Genomic DNA, 18,911 nt, shown 5'->3' with positions numbered 1-18,911 from the left:
TCTGTTGTTCTTCCAACAACATAAACTCCTTGATCTTTAGAGTCACATTTTCAGTGACTCATGTGAATCTGCGTACTTTCTGACTGATTTCGGTGATTCCAGAATCAAGAAAAATGGACCAAAAATTTCCAAGGTCCCATTGATTTCGGAATACGATTCGACTGGAGAACCCAAACTCATAGCGTGTTGTTGGTCTTTTCTTCAGTACAAAATGTATTAAGTGCAGAACTACGCAACACAATCCGAAGTAATTCGAAAAACTATGAATATGATTTGACTGAACTAATTTTCAGGAATGCACTAACTTCACAATAAAACAGGTCAACGTTCCTCTTCAAAGCTATCTATTCCCGCAAGTCTCATTATCACATATCAAACGAAGCGTAATTAATTAGAAGCACTTTAAATGGGCGTATAATTAGTGATAGCGGAACAGCCCACTTCAGAGTTCGCAAACCGTTGGATCAATGGCTCAAATCTGAACAATTTCCAAAGTTTACCTGAAACGATCGTAAATGCCAATCGCGTGACCCACTTCTGTTCCCCAGTCGGTAGACAATCGATGAAACTATTTAAAGTAAGTAATTCTCGAGTATTCGAAAGCACTATCGATTTCAAGTGCGCTTAGTTTTAATTGACAAACGACATGAAAGACAAGTACCTGTTCCGGCAAAGATAGCCTGCTTATGAGTATTAATCTAAACAACGTGTAGGTGTGATATTGCATTTAAAATTTCAACTTTCGGATACCTTGAATCGAGCAGCGACTCGACGGATTATTAAGTGTCATAAGTGTGATATAAGCTGAAAGTGTCAAGTGTCAAATAATTCATGCGATTTTATAAGGCGAAATTGTTTTTTGTCATCGGAAAAATTAAAGTAAAATAGAAAACGCGAAATATGAGCGTAAAATTGTGAATTATGGAAGCAAACTTTGAAGCAGATTGAGATAAATTGTGAAGCGGAAATTAATTCCGAAGTCGTACCAATTACTGCTTCAGTCGGTTTCGATTCTCTCCTAAATTTGTCAAACTAGCCGCAATCTAAGTACCAATTGTGTAATCTACCTCTAAGTTGAAACAGTAAGTGTGAACGAAATTGGTGTGATGTGAGGAGGACAACAAACTCTTTAAAAAATATCGCATCAAATCGAAGTTCAGTATCCTTTCTCACGGTGTTGCTTTCTGTCATTTGCTAATGAATATTTCAAGCCGAATTGTAACATTAGGTTCCAGTACTTACCGGTAGGTCATGCGAATGAGGTAAATGATCTTTTCTCTGAAAAAAAGGACAAATTGTATTATTTACTTTATGTATTTTTCCGGTTAGCATTTTGACTGAGAAATAGGAATAGGGAATGGGAGTCCGTTGCGAAGGTAAGTAATATTTCGTCTGACCAGTCGACTTCCGTGCCGAGTAATTTCCTATGCGGTGATTAATAATGAATAGCCCCATATACCTTGCACCCGAAGCAAATGAAATATTTAGAATCCGTAAGATTTTTCCGACTGGGGCGATTCTAGCTGGTGGAACTTTTTTTTACAAAAAACTTGAAGATGCCTCAATTATCTTGTATGGTTAATTCGAAGAAAGGGTCGGTTTTGATTTCTTACAAACACGAATCCGAGTGTCCTGAAAATCCAACCCAACACATACCTGAGAATTTTACACTGCAAAAACCCGAATTCAACAAGCAAGGAATTTTTATACCTCTGCAGTGTCTCTATTATCTCCAGATTTTGGATTTGGTAGCTTGTAAAACATGTTGCTCTTGAGGAATTCCACGAAGATCCGTCCGAAAATCTTTAAAATCGTGACCGACCATCTTAGATTCCAATGAAACTTTACACGTTTCACCGTCACGCAAGACTAAATATTTTCCACAGGTAATAAGATTATTTTGACTCAAGAGCAACTTTTCAAAAGGGTGTAAACGTTTCTACGTGTATGAATTTCAATTTTTTTGTTCGATTACTGTATTTTATACAGCAAAACTATCTGAGAACAAGTTACAGGGAATGAATACTTCTGTCTGAAAAAAATATACATTGAAAAAAATGTTGTGTCATTTTTAAAAAAAAAACGAAAATTTATGATAAAAATTTAAATTGCGAAAAAACCCATTTTTTTAAATTTTTTATATTTTGTTACCAAAAACCTAAAGAGAAAAGAAATATTTTGAATGTGATTGCATGATGGAGAAAAAATCGGTAGAAAAGTTTTCCTAACAATAACTTCGTACATGTTTTTAAATTTCATACTAATAGACATACAAAATTGTAATTCTATTACAGAATATAATTCTAAGCACCATTTAAAATCAAAATGCATTTAACAAAAATCTTTCAAAATGCTATAGTTTTCGAGATATTTGAAATGTTGCTCCTTCAAAAACAATTAATTCGTGTAATTATGCCCTTCTTAAAAGTTATTCGCGTTACCCCAGCAAAAAATGTCAAAAATTTAATGTTTATCGTTTTAAAGACGTAAAAGCAACCTTTTTAGTGTATTTGGATCATGGAGAAGTTTTCAATAAAAAAGTTTTCCTAACAGCAACTTTTGACATTTTTTTATAATTCTTACTATTTGCAGTCAAAAATACAATTTTCTTTTTGAATGATTCTAAACGCCATTTTAAATCGAAATGCTCTTAACAAAAATTTTCCAAAATGTAGTAGTTCTCGAGATATTTTAACTTTTGTTTTAACAACACAATTATTTTGTTTTATTACGACCTTTTCATAAGTTAGTCGCGTTTCTCCATCAACATTAATAGGTTTTTCAAAAGGCCCGTAAACTTTCCTGCAACTTTCTCTTTGACATCAAGGCGATATTGTGAAACACTTTAAAGTTACATGATTACACGAATTAACTGTTTTTGAAGTAGCAAAATTTCAAATATCTCGAAAACTATCGCATTTTGGAAGATTTTTGTTAAATGCATTTTGATTTTAAATGGTGCTTAGAATTATATTCTGTAATAGAATTACAATTTTGTATGTCTATTAGTATGAAATTTAAAAACATGTACGAAGTTATTGTTAGAAAAACTTTTTTACCGATTTTTTCTCCATCATGCAATCACAATCAAAATGTTTCTTTTCTCTTTAGGTTTTTGGTAACAAAATATAATTTTTTTTAAAAAATGGGTTTTTTCACAATTTAAATTTTTATCATAAATTTTTGTTTTTTGAAAAATGAAGCAACATTTTTTTCAGTGTATATTTTTTCGGACAGAAGTATTCATTCCCTGTAACTTGTTCTCAGATAGTTTTGCTGTATAAAATACAGTAATCGAACAAAAAAAAAAATTGAAATTCATACACGTAGAAACGTTTACGCCCTTTTGAAAAATTACTCTTGTATCAAAATATTCCAATTGCCAGAGAATATCATGGAGATTCATACAGCGAACACACCTGCAAAGTTTCGTTCGAATCGACGATGGTCATATTTTGCGGTCGGCCGGTTTCTCATGGAATCCCTCTCTTGCGTCCAGCAGCAGAAGGGTAAGAAATCAACCGTGAATGGATTATATCGCCAGAATATATTAAATTCAGAAATACGGTGGCTGAACCAATGGCTTCGATTCGGGAAGTAACAAATGCTACCTCAACATCGATCGCGCCCAGTATCACGAAACCAACTGCCATTACCACCAGCGAAGTAACAATAACAGCGCCTAGTGCTTCCAAACCAACAACCGGCATCGCCAATAAAGAGTAAAGCAAATACTGATGAAGGCGGATCTACAACAGGGACTCCCAAAAACAAGATACCAATAGGAACACCTGATCGTGGACAGCAAGAAAGCAGTACCGATGACGACATGGACGTGAACGATAACGCGAGAGAGGAGAGAGAGAGAGAGAGAGAGAGAGAGAGAGAGAGAGAGAGAGAGAGAGAGAGAGAGAGAGAGCAGACCGACTAACCTTGAGCTGCGGTGCACCTAATGCCTCACCGCCGAGGAAGACGATCTCAACACGCAATTTGCTGACAGAATTAACAAGACCTAACAGATAGATATTTTAGTGTTAATTTTTAATTTTACTAACTCAAAGAACCGTGTCGAATAAACGAATAAATAACGAACGCTATTCATATTCACCAAGTTCAGTGCGCTAAGCAGAGCGTATCGTATGGATGCGTGTATATGTATCATCGTGGGAACGAGTACCTATCTATACATTGAATTTTTGTTCATTGTTGAGAAACCACCCTCGTGCGTGTCGAAGTTTCCCCCTGTTGAGAGGGATCAAGTTGTTCAATGGTATCGTGAACCATAAGAAGAAATTCCAAGAAGTATCTTACAGGCAAAACCCATTCTTCCACACATAGAACTTTTTTTTATTTCGATTACAGAGGTTTTAACCTTAAGGTCATTCCCCTCTTCGGGTTAAAAAATTTCTTATGAAAAATGTCTACCCCCATGTGCGGGGTCGGGACTCGAACCCAGGTACGCTGCGTACAACGCAATCGATTTACCAACTACGTTACGTCCACCCTTACATAGAACTTTTCTTCATTCCTGAATATTCTATTCACGGCACCAAAGCAAGCTATAAATACTAATTATGTCAGTGTCGGCCTATCAGTATTCATAATTGTCACTCATATCATGAAGACATGAGAATTTCTTCTTTTTGTTACTAATGTTGCGTCAATAGGAGCAGATCAGAAAAAATTGTAATTCATGCCCAACCCACCACAGAACTAGACAAAAAAGGCTGCCATTTTGCGTGACTAAATTAGTAAATTTCTCGCTAGCTGCCTTGAAACCCATCCTCTCCGAGAGATGATACTGCAGACAATCTACTTAAAAGTGACACACGATACCTAATCGAAAATTCTAATCAAGCAGTTGACCCTACGAGAACTGCAGATGTTGTTTATCTTGCCCGACGTAGGATTACAGAATTCAAAGTAGCCAACAAATCCCCACAATCCTTCAAACTGTTTACCAGAGATTAAGGGAAGGGAATTCGAAACCCGCAAAGTTGATGTCATTTTTATTTTACATGAAACATTATTTCGCGTGACACCGAAAAAACTAACAGAATACGTGCTTGTGTTGAAGGTTACGGAGCATAAAAGGGGAAAAACAAAACGCGTCCTAGTCAGCAGTCAGTCAGTCAGTCAGTAGTCATCCGCTTACCGATTATAGGTGGAAAAAGTTAAACACAAACAGCCGTAAAAAAAGAGAACGAGAGAGAGGATAAGCGATAAAACGAGCATGGAGACGCCTGGTTGTCTGGCTTCCGTGGCCATCGCCAGCTAGCTACTGACGAAGAAATCAAATGGAGCCCTGATAAGATGGAATGGGGGAGCAAGGAGTTAGTTTCTTGCTCTACCTACATACCCACACATACAACATATAACTGAGCGGAAACCGGAGTGGCGTCTCGTTAATTCTGATTTATGTGTTGTTTGTGACGCCCGATCACGATACATGCTGGTAGCAGGATAGTAGGATGGGGTACCGTACCAGTACCGTAGTGATAGTGATGGGATTTGACGGATAATGTGGCGAAATTTGGTACTCACCCTATGCCTATCTAGTGGATCACCGTAAATGTCTCTCCCTCTCCTATATACAAGTTCGTCGTACCGCGTTCTATCTTCAGGAAAAATTAATTCTCTTATTTCTGTCACTAAAGTATGCTGTGGAAAGATGAAAAGGATAGATTATAGTTACTAGGTGTGGAAAAGGGCAAACACGCAAGTGGACATTTATTAGTGATTTCTGTGGAAACATTTCTGCCATGCGAAGTAAGGGGATATGATTATTCGTTTTTGTTTACAAAGGCTTGACGTTATAATCGTTAAATTCTCATAAAGCTTCAATACAGGGTCCCCGTTTCAATGCTTTTACTGGAATAGTTTCTGTTTTTTAAATACGAATGTGGTTCTTAATGAAAAAACTAGAATTTCTCGCTATGTGATAGGGAATGTGCTCAGCAATTTTATATCTAAATCCGCATTATGTGCGCCTACAATATCTAACAAAAAAAAATCATAAAACCATTCATTATCTGCGCCATGATTGGTCGGTAATATTCGCAAGCATATTATTGCATTGATAACATCGTCCCATTGGATCACTGTGACAAAACTGCTGGTAAGAAAAACTCTTCATTTTGTGATCACGAAATTCGGACGTCGAATCGGAAGCAGCATTTTGCAACAATTCGCGCCAAGCAGACCGCTCGTAGATCCACCGAAGGGAGGCTTTCCACAGGCAGTTGACAGTCGACAACCATTTCCAAAAATAGCACCAGTCCTCGTCCCGACCATCAAATCATTGTACTGAGAGTTAAAAAAGAAATTGAAATTGAAATTCGTTTTACATTATGATAGAGATGGATAAGACATGTCAGAGATAAAACCGCAATAAAGTGGAATGTCTCTAGCAATTCAATTGGAAAGAAATCCCCTCTTAAAATTTGCCAACAAATCACTTTAACAATAGGAGCTTAGTGCAGATGACTTAGAAAATATATATTGCTTTTCTTGAAAAAAAACTTTCTTTAATCCAACTAGGGGTGGCACAGAGCAACAGGGAGTATCAGTGATTTGTATAGAGTAAATTTTGGGCGTCAGTACACTATGGAGCTTTAGGTGACTACGCAAACTATAGAAAGTCCTATTCGTTACCACAACACATCTTTAAATCATAATCATATGTCACTATCATTTCAAGATATATGAATTTGTCGAAAACCTCTTACCGTACCCCATAGATTTCCACCTCGAAATCAATACCGTTCGGATTGCCTTACTCTCTACTAGATATCATATATTTAATGTAATCAGAGTTTATAGTCAGTCCGATTCTCGCAACTTCCATTTTAAAATATACTAATACCTCTTCTACTGGTGTACGGTCAACGCGAAATATGTCGATGTCGCCCGCAAAACAAAGAAGCATATACAATCTCATGATGATGGCTCCGTTCCTTTTCACATCAGTACTCCATATTGAACCCTCGAGCACCATGGTGCACAATTGATTAGAGTGTGCATCGCCTTGCTTCAATCCATTTATCGTCACAAACGAGTCACATTTTTCTCCGGCTATTTTGACGCTTGTGCCATTCAGCTTCATACGAGTCAGCTCAATCGGATTTTTCGGTAACCCATAATCAAGCATTATCTGCCACAGTTCGTTTCGTTTCACTGAATCGGACGCAGCCTTGAAAGACACAAACAGATCGTCAGTCCGCAAGTTGTATTCTTGTAATTTATCCAGAAACTGGATAAGTCAACGAGCGAAGTCTGCTAAACAGAATCCGAGAGAGTACCTTGTAGGCGGCATTAAGGATAATTATTGTACTCTAGTTTGTGGCTCTTCTTGAAGATAGGGCAAATGAGATTATTCAATCCAAGATTTTCTTCCACCGAGATCATCCCGATCAACAGAGAATTGATTCGTACAGCCAATCGACCCCCGAATTGCTCAAGTTCTGTCGAGTTTCCATCCTTCCTTGCCATTTCTCAGCACTAGAATAGCCTTTCGAACTTCGTCCAGCGTCGGTGGATCCACAGCTTGTCCATGATTCCCCATTCTGATTGTTCGTTCTCTACTCATTTGTTCATTCAATAGCAACTCAAAGTGCTACTTCCACCTATCTCGTGCGTAATCACGGGTGTCGGAGCGCTTTTCCTACAAATGTTGAATACCGCTTTGTATAACTACCACGCGTCATTCCTCGCAGCTTCCCTCTGTCTCCGCCTTCAGTGGACAGGTGTTATCGGTGTCTGGAGCCAGGCCACAAGTTATACGACTGCAAGGGCCCAGACAGAAGCAGGTTGTGTCGTCGCTGTGGTGAGGAGGGACACAAGGTGCAGAAATGCGATGGGGCACCAAAATGCCTTACCTGCGCCAGTAAGAAGCAAGGCCGTAACCATATTATGGGCGGACCTGAGTGTCCCTTCGGGGAGGCGGGTAAGAAAAAGCCATGAACGTAACACAGTTGAATCTTAACCACTGCGTATCTGCTCAGCAGCTGCTGTGGCAGTCGGTCTCGGAGTCGAGGACAGATGTCGCCCTCCTATCAGACCCGTACAACATCCCTGCCGGCAACGGCAATTGGGTGTCGGACGGGCCTGGGATGGTGGCAATCTGTACAACGGGACGGTTCCCAGTTACAGAGGTAATACACTCCTCCGCCGAGGGTGTTGCGATTGCCAAGATCAATGGTGTGTTCTATTGTAGCTGCTACGCTCCACCAAGGTGGCCCATAGAACAGTTCAACCAGATGATCGACAGGCTCTCATCAGACCTAGTGGGCCGGAAACCGGTAGTAATAGCGGGAGACTTTAACGCTTAGGCAGTAGAGTGGGGCAGCCGCTGTACAAATAGCAGGGGCCAAGCGCTAATGGAGCAACTTTCGAAACTCGATACTGTGCTAGCTAATGATGTCTCCCCTAGCACATTCCGTAAAAACGGGGTGGAAGCATGGATTGATGTAACATTTGCCAGTCCGAGTCTGGTTCCAGGCTTGGAATGGAGGGTAGACCCATAGCGATCATTTGGCAATCCGCTTTAGGATCAACTATGGTGTGCAGCATCCGAGGGCGGGAGATCCCTGTCAGGTACGCGGGTGGAAGTCCAATCACTTCGACAGCGAAGATTTCACCGCGGCCCTGGGACTGGAGGCCAACACCGACAGTCTAAGCGGGGATGCGCTGGTAGCTGTTCTATCACGCGCGTTCCGCGCCACTATGCTGAGAAAAACTCTGCCAAGAAACGGCAGATGCCCGGTATATTGGTGGAGTGCCGAGATTGCAGCTCTACTATCAGCCTGCCTCAGAGCTAGACGTAGGATGCAAAGAGCCCGCACCAAGGATGCAAGAGAGAACCGCCGTGAAGTGTTTCGAGTTGCGAAATTGGCCCTTAACAAGGCCATTAAAAGCAGCAAGAGAGCGTGTTTCGACAACCTGTGTGAGAGTACCAACGCGAATCCGTGGGGTGACGCCTACAGAATCGTGACGGCCAAGACCAAAGAGGGGCTCTTCACCCCCAGAACGGTCTCCGGACCGGTTGGCGACGATTATCGAAGTACTCTTCCCGTCTCGAGCCACAAGCCCCTGGCCACCTGCACTACGAGACAGTGCGGGCACGGCCGCAATGGTGGCCCGGTGACGAATAAAGAACTACTCGCAGTGGCAAATTCCCTAGCAATGAACAAAGCTCCAGGGCTGAATGGAATTCCAAACAGCGCTCTTAAGGCAGCAGTCATAGCGAACCCGAACATGTTCAGGCTAGCTATGCAGAAATGCCTTGACGAGTGCCGTTTCCCCGATAGATGGAAAAGGCAGAAATTGGTCCTGTTGCCGAGGCCCGGGAAGCCGCCAGGCGACCCATCGGCGTACAGACCAATCTGTCTGATCGACACGACTAGCAAATTGCTTGAAAGGATTATCTTCAACAGGCTAACCCCGTACGCAGAAGGTACGGACGGTCTGTCAAGCAACCAGTTTGGCTTTCGGAAGGGTAAGTCCACAGTGGACGCTCTCAACTCAGTGATAAAGACTGCCGAGATAGCGATCCAACGAAAAAGGCAAGGCGTTCGATACTGTGCGTTAGTGACACTTGACGTGAAAAACGCATTCAACAGGGCAAGCTGGGATGCCATCGCGTTCTCGTTCACCGGCTTAGCCTACCGGTGGGTCTGTACCGGATCCTGGAAAGCTACTTCCAGAACCGCGTACTGCTATACGAGACCGATGCCGGTCAGAAAAGGGTTCCGATTACCGCCGGAGTCCCGCAGAGCTCGATCCTAGGCCCGGTGCTATGGAACCTCATGTATGACGGGGTTCTGAGACTGAAGTTCCCTTCTGGGGCTTTGCCGACGACGTAACCTTGGAGATCTACGGGGAGTCAATCCCTGAGGTAGAACTAACTGCAGAACACGCGATCAACACGGTGGAGGAATGGATGAGCGCGAGAGGCCTGGAGCTCGCTCAGCATAAGACGGAGGTAGTTATCGTCAACAACCGCAAGTCGGCACAACATGCAGTTATCCATGTGGAAGAAGTCGCGATCACCTCACAGCAGAGTCTGAAGTCTCTCGGAGTCATTATAGACGACAAGCTGACCTTCGGCAGCCACGTCGACTATACATGCAAGAGAGAGTCGACTGCTGTTGCGGCACTGTCGAGAATGATGTCCAACAGCTCAAAGGTGTGCGCCAGTAGACGTAGGTTACTGACAGGCGTTGCCGTATCTATTCTCAGGTACGGCGGCCCGTCATGGTCAAGAGCACTGAGGGTAACCAGTTACCTACAGAAACTGGAGAGCACCTACCGCGTGATGTGCCTCAGAGTGATATCTGCCTACCGCACGGTATCACACAATGCATCCTGCGTGATAGCGAGCATGATGCCAGTCGGGCTGGTCATTCGGGAAGATAAGGAGTGCTTCGAGCTACGTGGAAATAGAGGAGCCCGTGGGCGCATCAGGGTGACCTCGGTCGCCAGATGGCAGCGTGAGTGGAATAACTCCACGAAAGGTAGGTGGACCCACCGGCTGTTACCTAACATATCGAGCTGGGTGGGAAGACCCCATGGGGAAGTTCACTTCCACCTGACACAATTCCTGTCAGGCCATGGCTGTTTCCGACAGTACCTTCACAGTTTCGCCCAGCCTGCCCGGACTGCCCAGGTGTAGACGAAACTGCCGAACACATACTGTTCGTATGTTCGCGGTTCGACGTCGAAAGAAGAGCAATGCTTGACGTCTGTGGCTGGGACACAACCCCTGATACCCTTATTCAGAGGATGTGTCAATCGGTGGAGAAGGCTGCTACCATCCAGATTGCCAGTAGGCTACAGGTAATCTGGCGAACCGAGCAACAGACGACGGGCACGGCTAACTAGTGATTGGTTAGCTGGAGCGAAAAGGCCAAGCGCAAAATAAGAGAGTGAATGGTCTGTTCATGCCGAGGCAGGTTGGCGCAGCGAATGGCAACCGCGTAAGGGGTAAACCCAGCCACCCCGAAGCAAGACAGAAGAGTGAGTGTATAGGCGTATAAGTGGACTGCCTCATGCCAAGACGGGAGGGTCGTAGCGTAGTATGTTGGAACTAAGCTATCGATGCCTCATGGCGTGGCAGAGGAGTGAAAGGGTGAGCATCCAAGTCAGTCTCACACTGCATGTTAAGGGTGAGCATAAAAGTCAGCCTCACAGGTTGGTAGAGGCAAGCACAAAAGTCAGCCTAGCAAGGAATGAAAAAGGTGAGCACAAAAGTCAGCCTCGCATGGTATGTCAGAAGTGGGGCCTAAGAAAAATGTCCCACATGGGTTGCCAGAGGGAGTGACAAAGGTACAATAGAGTGGCACGATTGAGAGTGAATCAGGTGATAGGGTGAGCACCCAAGTCAGCCTCACATGGTATGGGTAGGGCGAGCACAAAAGTAAGCCTAGCAAGGAACGAGTAAGGTGAGCACACAAGTCAGCCTCGCATGGAACGTAAAAGGTGAGCACAAAATTAGCCTCATGTGGGAGTGTTTGAGAGTGAATCAAAGTGCGATTGAGAGAGCACCCAAGTAAGCCTCATACAGGATGTATGAACGCGTGAGTGAGAGTGAATGAGTACATTTAGTACAGCCATCCCCCCAGAAGTAATACCGAGAGGTAGTTCCTGGGGGGAATGATGGCGGAGCCCAATGGAGTTTAGTCGGTATTAATGGCTGGTCACCATTCGAGTCCGACACGCCCCCAGTGCACCCCGTGCGGTAGATTGGACCCTACCAATAGCACGTGTACTGGGCTAGGACATAAAAGTCTTCTCCATTGTAAAAAAAAAAAAACTAGATGTTCAGGCAACTATCCGGATTAGGAAATCGTATGGAGGCACTTAAACGGTGGCGATTCGACTACCGGTCGTCATTGCCAACAAGCTGACGGAGACTGGCAAGATAGAAGTCGGATGGTCGATATGTTCGTTGAGAGTCTCTCCACGGGTTACCAAGCAGATGAAGCGATGCTTCAGGTGCTTGGACCCCGGACAATAGGCGAGGAACTGAAACTGAAGGTCTTCACTGATCAACCAAGGGACATGATCTGCAAACCGGAGGACGAAAATGACCTCATGACGGGAGGTTCCTAATGCCCAGAGCACAAAAAGGCGAAGGCAGACCAATAATGATGGAGATATCCCAGCTTAATCTTAATCATTGCGTTCCTCCCGATAACTGTAACTGGGATGGCGGCAATTCAAGTGATGGGGTGTTTCCCTGTTCAAGAGGCACACGAAGGTTTCGTAATCGCCAGAACGGCGTATTCGTAGGTTGCAGCTATGCTCCTCCACGGTGGACACCTGATCAGCCGGTTGTTATAGGAGGAGATTTTAAGGCTTGGGCCATGGAGTGGGATTACAGGCTGATCAATGCGAGAGGTTACAACTTGTTGTAATCCCTGGCGAAGCTAGATGTGTGATTGTGCAAAGACGGTCCGGAATCCATCATGGACATAATATTCTGCAGTCCTTCGCAAACGGATAACATGACGACTTCATTTAGTGAGTTAGTGAGCAGTCGACACATAGCGACCCCAAAACGATTCACTACGCTATTGATCGGCGGAATTATACTGTAACGCGGAGAGTTAGGACTGACGAGCGGAAGTGGAAAGTATAGGACTTCGACAAGGACCTTTTTATGGAAGCGCTTCGTGCTGACAGCGTAGTTCCCATTCCGAGTGTTGATGAGCTGTCGGAAACAGTAGCGAGGGCATGTGATGTAACAATGCCGGGGAAAATGGAGCCGATGAACTACCGGCATCCAGCTTACTGGGGCCGTCTGCCTAAAAGCCAGAAGACGCGTTCAGAGAGCAAGATCTGAGGCAGTCAGAGAAGAATGTAAGGTAACATTCCGGGCAGCCAGGGCCGCTTTTAAACGCGAGATAGTGCTAAGCAGGTCCATCTGCTACAAGGGCCTGTGCAGAGAAGTAGACGTCAACCCCTGGGGCTATTCTAACCGTGTCGTTATGGCTAGGATCAAGGGTCCAATGATGCCAGTCGAAATGTGCGCCGACAAACTGAAAATTATTGTAGAGGGTCTTTTCCCGCAGCACAATCCAACCGCATGTCCGTCTACACCGTTCGTTGATGAAGATGATATTGTGGCAAAATGGCTGAAAGCGAAAAAAGCTCCCGGACCGGATGGTGTCCCTACCCGATCAGAAACACATAACAAAAAGATTCCAAAACTATATCTCGCTTTGTAACTTGTTATAATTTTCTGTTATTTTAACTACTAACGAGACCAAATTTATAACACAGTATGTTACGACAATTGCATTCTGTTATAATCTTGTTACTTCATTCTGATCGGGAAACGTGGCACTGAAGACTGCGATACTGGCGTTTCCGGACATCTTCTGAATAGTCCTACAGAAATGCCTGGACAAAGGCCACTTCCCGGATAGATGGAAGATCCAGAAGCTGGTGTTGCTGCCAAAACCAGGGAAACCACCAGGAGATCCAGCATTTTTTGTTGGAGACGGACCACTGCGACCAATATTTAGATCTATTGTGGTAATCCAGCATAGTATCGGCCTATATGTCTACTGGATACTCTTGGTAAGCTCCTGGAAAGGGTCATCCTCAACAGACTGACGACCTACGCTGAAAGTGAGAACAAAGTATCGCAGAGGCAGTTCGGATTCCGGAAAGGGATATCGGCGATGGACGCCATCCGCACAATCATCGCAAGCGCGGAGAAAGCATTGAAGCAAAAAAGAAGGGGTAGTCGCTACTGCGCCGTGGTAACGATAGACGTGAAGAACGCTTTCAACAGTGCTAGTTGGGGGGCTATCGCCGTAGTGCTGCACAGAATGCGGACTACCTGTCCGAGGTTCTGAAAAGTTACTTTCAGAACCGAGTACTTGTCTATGAAACGAACATGGGACAGCGGGCGATTAGGGTCACAGCGGGAGTACCTCAGGGCTCCATACTCGGCCCAACGCTCTGGAATATTATGTACAAAGGAGTGTTACCACTGGAACTGCCCAGAAGAGTTGAAATCGTTGGTTTTGCAGAAGACGTCCTGACGATAACCGGCGAGACCCTCGAGAAAGTGGAGTTGACGGCAGAATCAATAGTCATTGGAAACCTGGATGGCTGACGTCAAGTTGCAGCAGCGTGGTAGTGCTGGTTAGCAACCGTAAAAAAACCAGCGAGTTGTGATCAGCGTCGAGGGACAATCCATTCCATCGATGCACGTGTTAAAGCACCTGGGTGTGATGGTCGACGATCGGTTAAATTACAACATCCATGTCGACTATGCATGTGAGCGCAGGCTGATAGGACAATTAATGCATTGGAAAGGATCATACAGAATAACGGAGGAGCAGGAGGTATCACGAGACGTCTCCTGGCGGGTGTCTCATCCTCAATACAGAGGTTTATTTGACGCAGTTTTTGTTCGGCACGGATGCTTCCGGAAGTACCTGCATCGGTTTGGCACGGTCACCCCTTTGCCCGTAGTGTGAGAACGTGCAAGAGATACTGGAACATGTGGTCTTCGAATTCCCTTGAGACGAGCGTACACCCGGAATCGCTGGACAGAACTCAGCACCTACTGGCTGGGCCGTTGAGCAGTTCACTGCCGGGGACGAGTTGATCGGGACGAAGCGGGAAGTTCACGGAAACGAGCATCAGTATAAGGAGAAATCTACTGCCGGGGAATTCACAGTAGGGTAGATTCGCCGTCGAGGATTATCCGACTAAATCGTGACAAAAATAGGGGCTTATTAGATCACGGAACAAACTCAAGTACCGAGAGAAATTCCGCTGCCGGGGAACTCTCAGTCGGAGTAGAATAATTTACCGCCGGATTATAACCCAGCTCCCCCCAGAGGTAAAAGTTCATATTTATGGTGACTTCAATCAACGAAGCATTGACTTCTTTCCAGACACTGAAAATGAAAGCATTCTACTTCCAGTCGTTGGGGATAACGAAACTCTGCAGGCCATATTTGACAAAACTGCAAGTTTAGGACTTAACCAAATTAATCATGTTAGAAATCAGCAAAACTGTTATTTAGATTTATTATTCACAAACATTCTTGAAGACTTCTGTGTCACCGAATCATTAACTCCACTATGGAAAAATGAAGCGTTTCATACAGCAATAGAGTTTTCTGTATTTGTACATGATAACAAAAGACCCGATGACTGCGAGTACGAAGAGGCCTTTCAATTTCAATTGGCAAATTTTGACAACATAAAACAAAGACTAAGCAGTATAGATTGGCAAACGTTGTTTAGAAATGAAACAAGTATCGAAAATTCAGTAGACGTCTTTTACCCAAAATTGTTTGATATAATAGTTGAACAAGTACCACTGAAAAAAATTAGGCGACAAGGCAACACAAAATATCCAGTTTGGTATAACGAGCAAATTAAAAATTTAAAAAATCGTAAACAAAAGGCCCACAAAAAGTATAAAAAAATCAGAAATGAAAGAAACTTATTTAACTATTTGGACATTTGCGATCAACTAAACCTATCCATTAAAATAGCATTTGAAGAGTATAACTCAAAAACCGAACTTCAAATAAAATCTTGCCCAAAAAATTTCTTTAATCATGTTAAAAATAATTTAAAATCGGAAAACTTCCCTTCAAAAATGAAACTTAAAGAAAATGTCGGTGTCAACGCGGAACAAATCTGCAATCTTTTCGCAACCTTCTTTCAAGACATCTATACCACATTTTCTGAAGAAGATCGTAATCGCGAATATTTCGGTTTCTTCCCAGAATTCACCACAGACATTGGCGTCAATCATGTCAGTGTGCAAGATATTATGGAGGCTCTAAACAAACTAGATGCCTCCAAAGGTTCTGGACCTGACGGGATCCCACCCGTATTTATGAAGAACTTAGCGTTGGAACTCACAGCTCCTCTGTTTTGGCTTTTTAACATGTCGCTTGAATCTGGCATTTTCCCCAATTTATGGAAAAGCTCGTACCTGGTACCCATTTTTAAAAGTGGCAAAAAATCTGACATATGTAACTACCGTGGAATTGCCATTATGTCATGTATGCCTAAACTCTTTGAAGCAATCGTTAACGAAAAACTATTCAATCAAATCAAAAACAGAATTACTAACATGCAGCATGGGTTCTTCAAAGGACGTTCAACTAATACAAATTTACTAGAATTCGTTAACTACTCATTGATTGCAATGGAGAATGGAAACTACACTGAAGCTCTTTACACGGAATTTAGCAAGGCATTTGATCGTATCGACATACCCTTGCTATTATTCAAACTGAAAAAATTAGGAATTGAATCAGGTCTTCTCAAATGGCTCGAATCATATTTAACTAACCGTCAACAAATAGTTAGATTTAAAGGGAAGAAATCGAATCCCATTCAAGTCACATCAGGAGTTCCTCAAGGCTCCCATCTAGGCCCTCTTTTGTTCATTTTATTCGTAAACGACATATCATACATTCTCAAACACATAAAAGTTCTTATCTATGCCGACGACATGAAGCTCTTTTTAGAAATTAGGAACGAACAAGACATAAAGATATTACAGGAAGAAATACATATGTTTTACCTCTGGTGTAACAAAAGCCTTCTGCAACTAAACGTAAAAAAATGTAATGCAATAACTTTTAGTAGGAAACGAAATACACCTGACATTTCAATCACTCTAGGAAATCAAGTGGTACAAAAGTGCGAAAGAGTTAAAGATTTGGGAGTCATTCTAGATTCAAAATTAACATTCATTGACCATTACAACACAATCATCAATAGAGCAAATAACATGCTTGGATTTATAAAGCGTTTTAGTTACAATTTTAATGATCCATATACAATTAAAACATTATACATCTCGTATGTAAGGTCAATACTGGAATATTGTAGCATAGTTTGGTCACCTTTCTCAATCACACATGAAGAAAGAATAGAATCAGTACAAAGGCAATTTTTATTGTTTGCACTTCGCAAAATAGGTTGGACACGATTTCCTCTCCCATCTTATAAAGCTCGCTGTATGCTCATTAACATCCAAACACTAAAAGAGCGCCGAGAATATGCAATGGTTTCATTTCTAAACGATATAATTTCGTGTCGTATTGATTCAGTCGAACTTCTATCTAAACTTAATTTTTATATACCTTCCCGGCAGTTACGAATCCGAAATACATTTATAACAAACAATTATCGTACAAATTATGCCAAGTTTGGACCATTAAATCAGATGATGGCAACTTACAACAAGCACTGCGAAGCTATTGACTTAACAATGACAAAAAGCAAATTAAAAAACCTGTTTTAATCCACCTAGCGGTGCAATTGTGCCTTTCTCATTTCTCTAAACTATGGCACGGAGGCTTTTTATGTTCAACATAATTGTGGAAATGTCCTACGGTGTCGACGGTGAAACACTTGAAACAAAAAAATATCATACTCCATTAGCCTAATCAGCATTAGATCAATGTTATCTGCTTGCTAACTCATTTTGTCATGCGGGGATGGGTATGTGAGGAGGGCGAAAGTCCCATGAACGAACGACTCCCCAGCATAAATTGGTATGCTTGGTAATATAGTGGTGGTTTAAAGATGATGGGGTTGAAAGGGAGGGGTATGAGGTGGTGGTCTGAGGGGTGATTTGAGGAGATTTTTAAAGGAGGGGAGTGAACAGTAGAGGGGGGTGTAACCCCTCTCCGTAAACCATCAACTACGCCCCTGTTAAAATCCAGAAACCTTATGCGAGTCGAAAAAAAAATTAGGGATTAGGTTGACGTTTTTCAGAGTGATTGCATAACCTTTCTATATGAGAATGGCAAAAATGTGCAAAATCCAAAAAAGTGAATCTTCGTCAAATTTTTTTCGTGTTTGCATCAAATCTCGACGTTTTATGCACCTTGAATACATTTAGCATCAAAAATAAAAATTCTATTTTTAATTTTTCCTATAGTTTTTATGAGAAATTTCTGTGTGGCCGCACTCTGAAACCCGTAATTCCGGAACCAGAATTCCGATCGATCCAAAATTCAATAGCAGCCGATGGGAAGGTTACACCTTTCATTTGAGACTAAGTTTGGGCAAATCGGTCCAGCCATCTCTGAGAAAAATGAGTGACATTATTTGACACATACGCACATACTACACACACACACATACACACACACACATACACACATATACATACACACATACACACACACATACAGACTTTTTCCGATCTCGACGAACTGAGTCGAATGGGATATGACACTCGGCCCTCCGGGCCGGGATTAGGTTGACGTTTTTCAGAGTGATTGCATAAACTTTCTATATGAGAAAGGCAAAAATATTTCAATATTATTCGCTTATAAAGAACATCCTAAAGTAGTGCTATGTAAACCAGATAGTGTTTAGTTTAGTTATTAGTATTTTATGTTTTAAGTGTATACTATATTTTATCGTTGTAACAAAACGGTCTACTCTTGTTTGACGACAATAAATAAAATAAAATATATCCGAGTAGATAAAGCTGGGAGCTGAATGGCTCAAGGAAGCGGTTATCGGTGTTGGGAGAAATTTCTTTATCGAGGAACTATCGGTTGGAGTCGGGTGAATTCACCGTCGCGGACTATCCGAGTAGATCATGGTAAGATCAATGACTCACGTAATTAGCATCTAAACGGCTCACTGGGATGAGAGCTAAATGGTGACGTAATAGCTGGAGACTAGAAGTATAAGAACATCCGAGAATTAAATCAAAGCCGTCGAGCACAATGTGCTTTATCTCAACGCCATTACATTTTAGAGAGTTTGCACTTTTAGCATATTTTCTCGTCTTATAATTATCTATAATTTTATCATTGATATCATGACTCTATCTCGAAAGTTTATAGAAATAAATCACTTCTGGATGGATTATTCACAAATCAGTAAACTTCAAA

At 42.4% G+C, this 18,911-nt stretch overlaps 1 protein-coding gene across 9 annotated transcripts in view; it reads right to left on the bottom strand.

Annotated features, from left to right (window-relative positions):
* Nucleotides 1–437: 437 nt before the first annotated feature.
* The window catches only part of LOC131696109 (whirlin), an 80,811-nt gene continuing 62,337 nt past the window's right edge, over nt 438–18,911 (bottom strand). For 6 of the 9 annotated variants that reach the window (XM_058984645.1, XM_058984647.1, XM_058984649.1 and 3 more), the window contains 2 exons: nt 5,545–5,661; nt 438–1,278 (listed from right to left, as the gene is read on the bottom strand). In XM_058984645.1, coding sequence (XP_058840628.1) covers nt 1,225–1,278; nt 5,545–5,661 — 171 coding nt within the window. In that variant the 3' untranslated portion in view covers nt 438–1,224. The remainder of the gene's footprint in view (nt 1,279–5,544; nt 5,662–18,911) is intronic. The other 3 variants (XM_058984646.1, XM_058984648.1, XM_058984651.1) reach the window with 2 other exon arrangements.

This window comes from Topomyia yanbarensis, unplaced genomic scaffold (assembly GCF_030247195.1).
Source record: "Topomyia yanbarensis strain Yona2022 unplaced genomic scaffold, ASM3024719v1 HiC_scaffold_74, whole genome shotgun sequence".
NCBI lineage: Eukaryota > Metazoa > Arthropoda > Insecta > Diptera > Culicidae > Topomyia > Topomyia yanbarensis.
The sequence above is the reverse complement of the archived record's forward strand: the minus strand, read 5'-3'. Positions and strand labels throughout refer to the sequence as shown.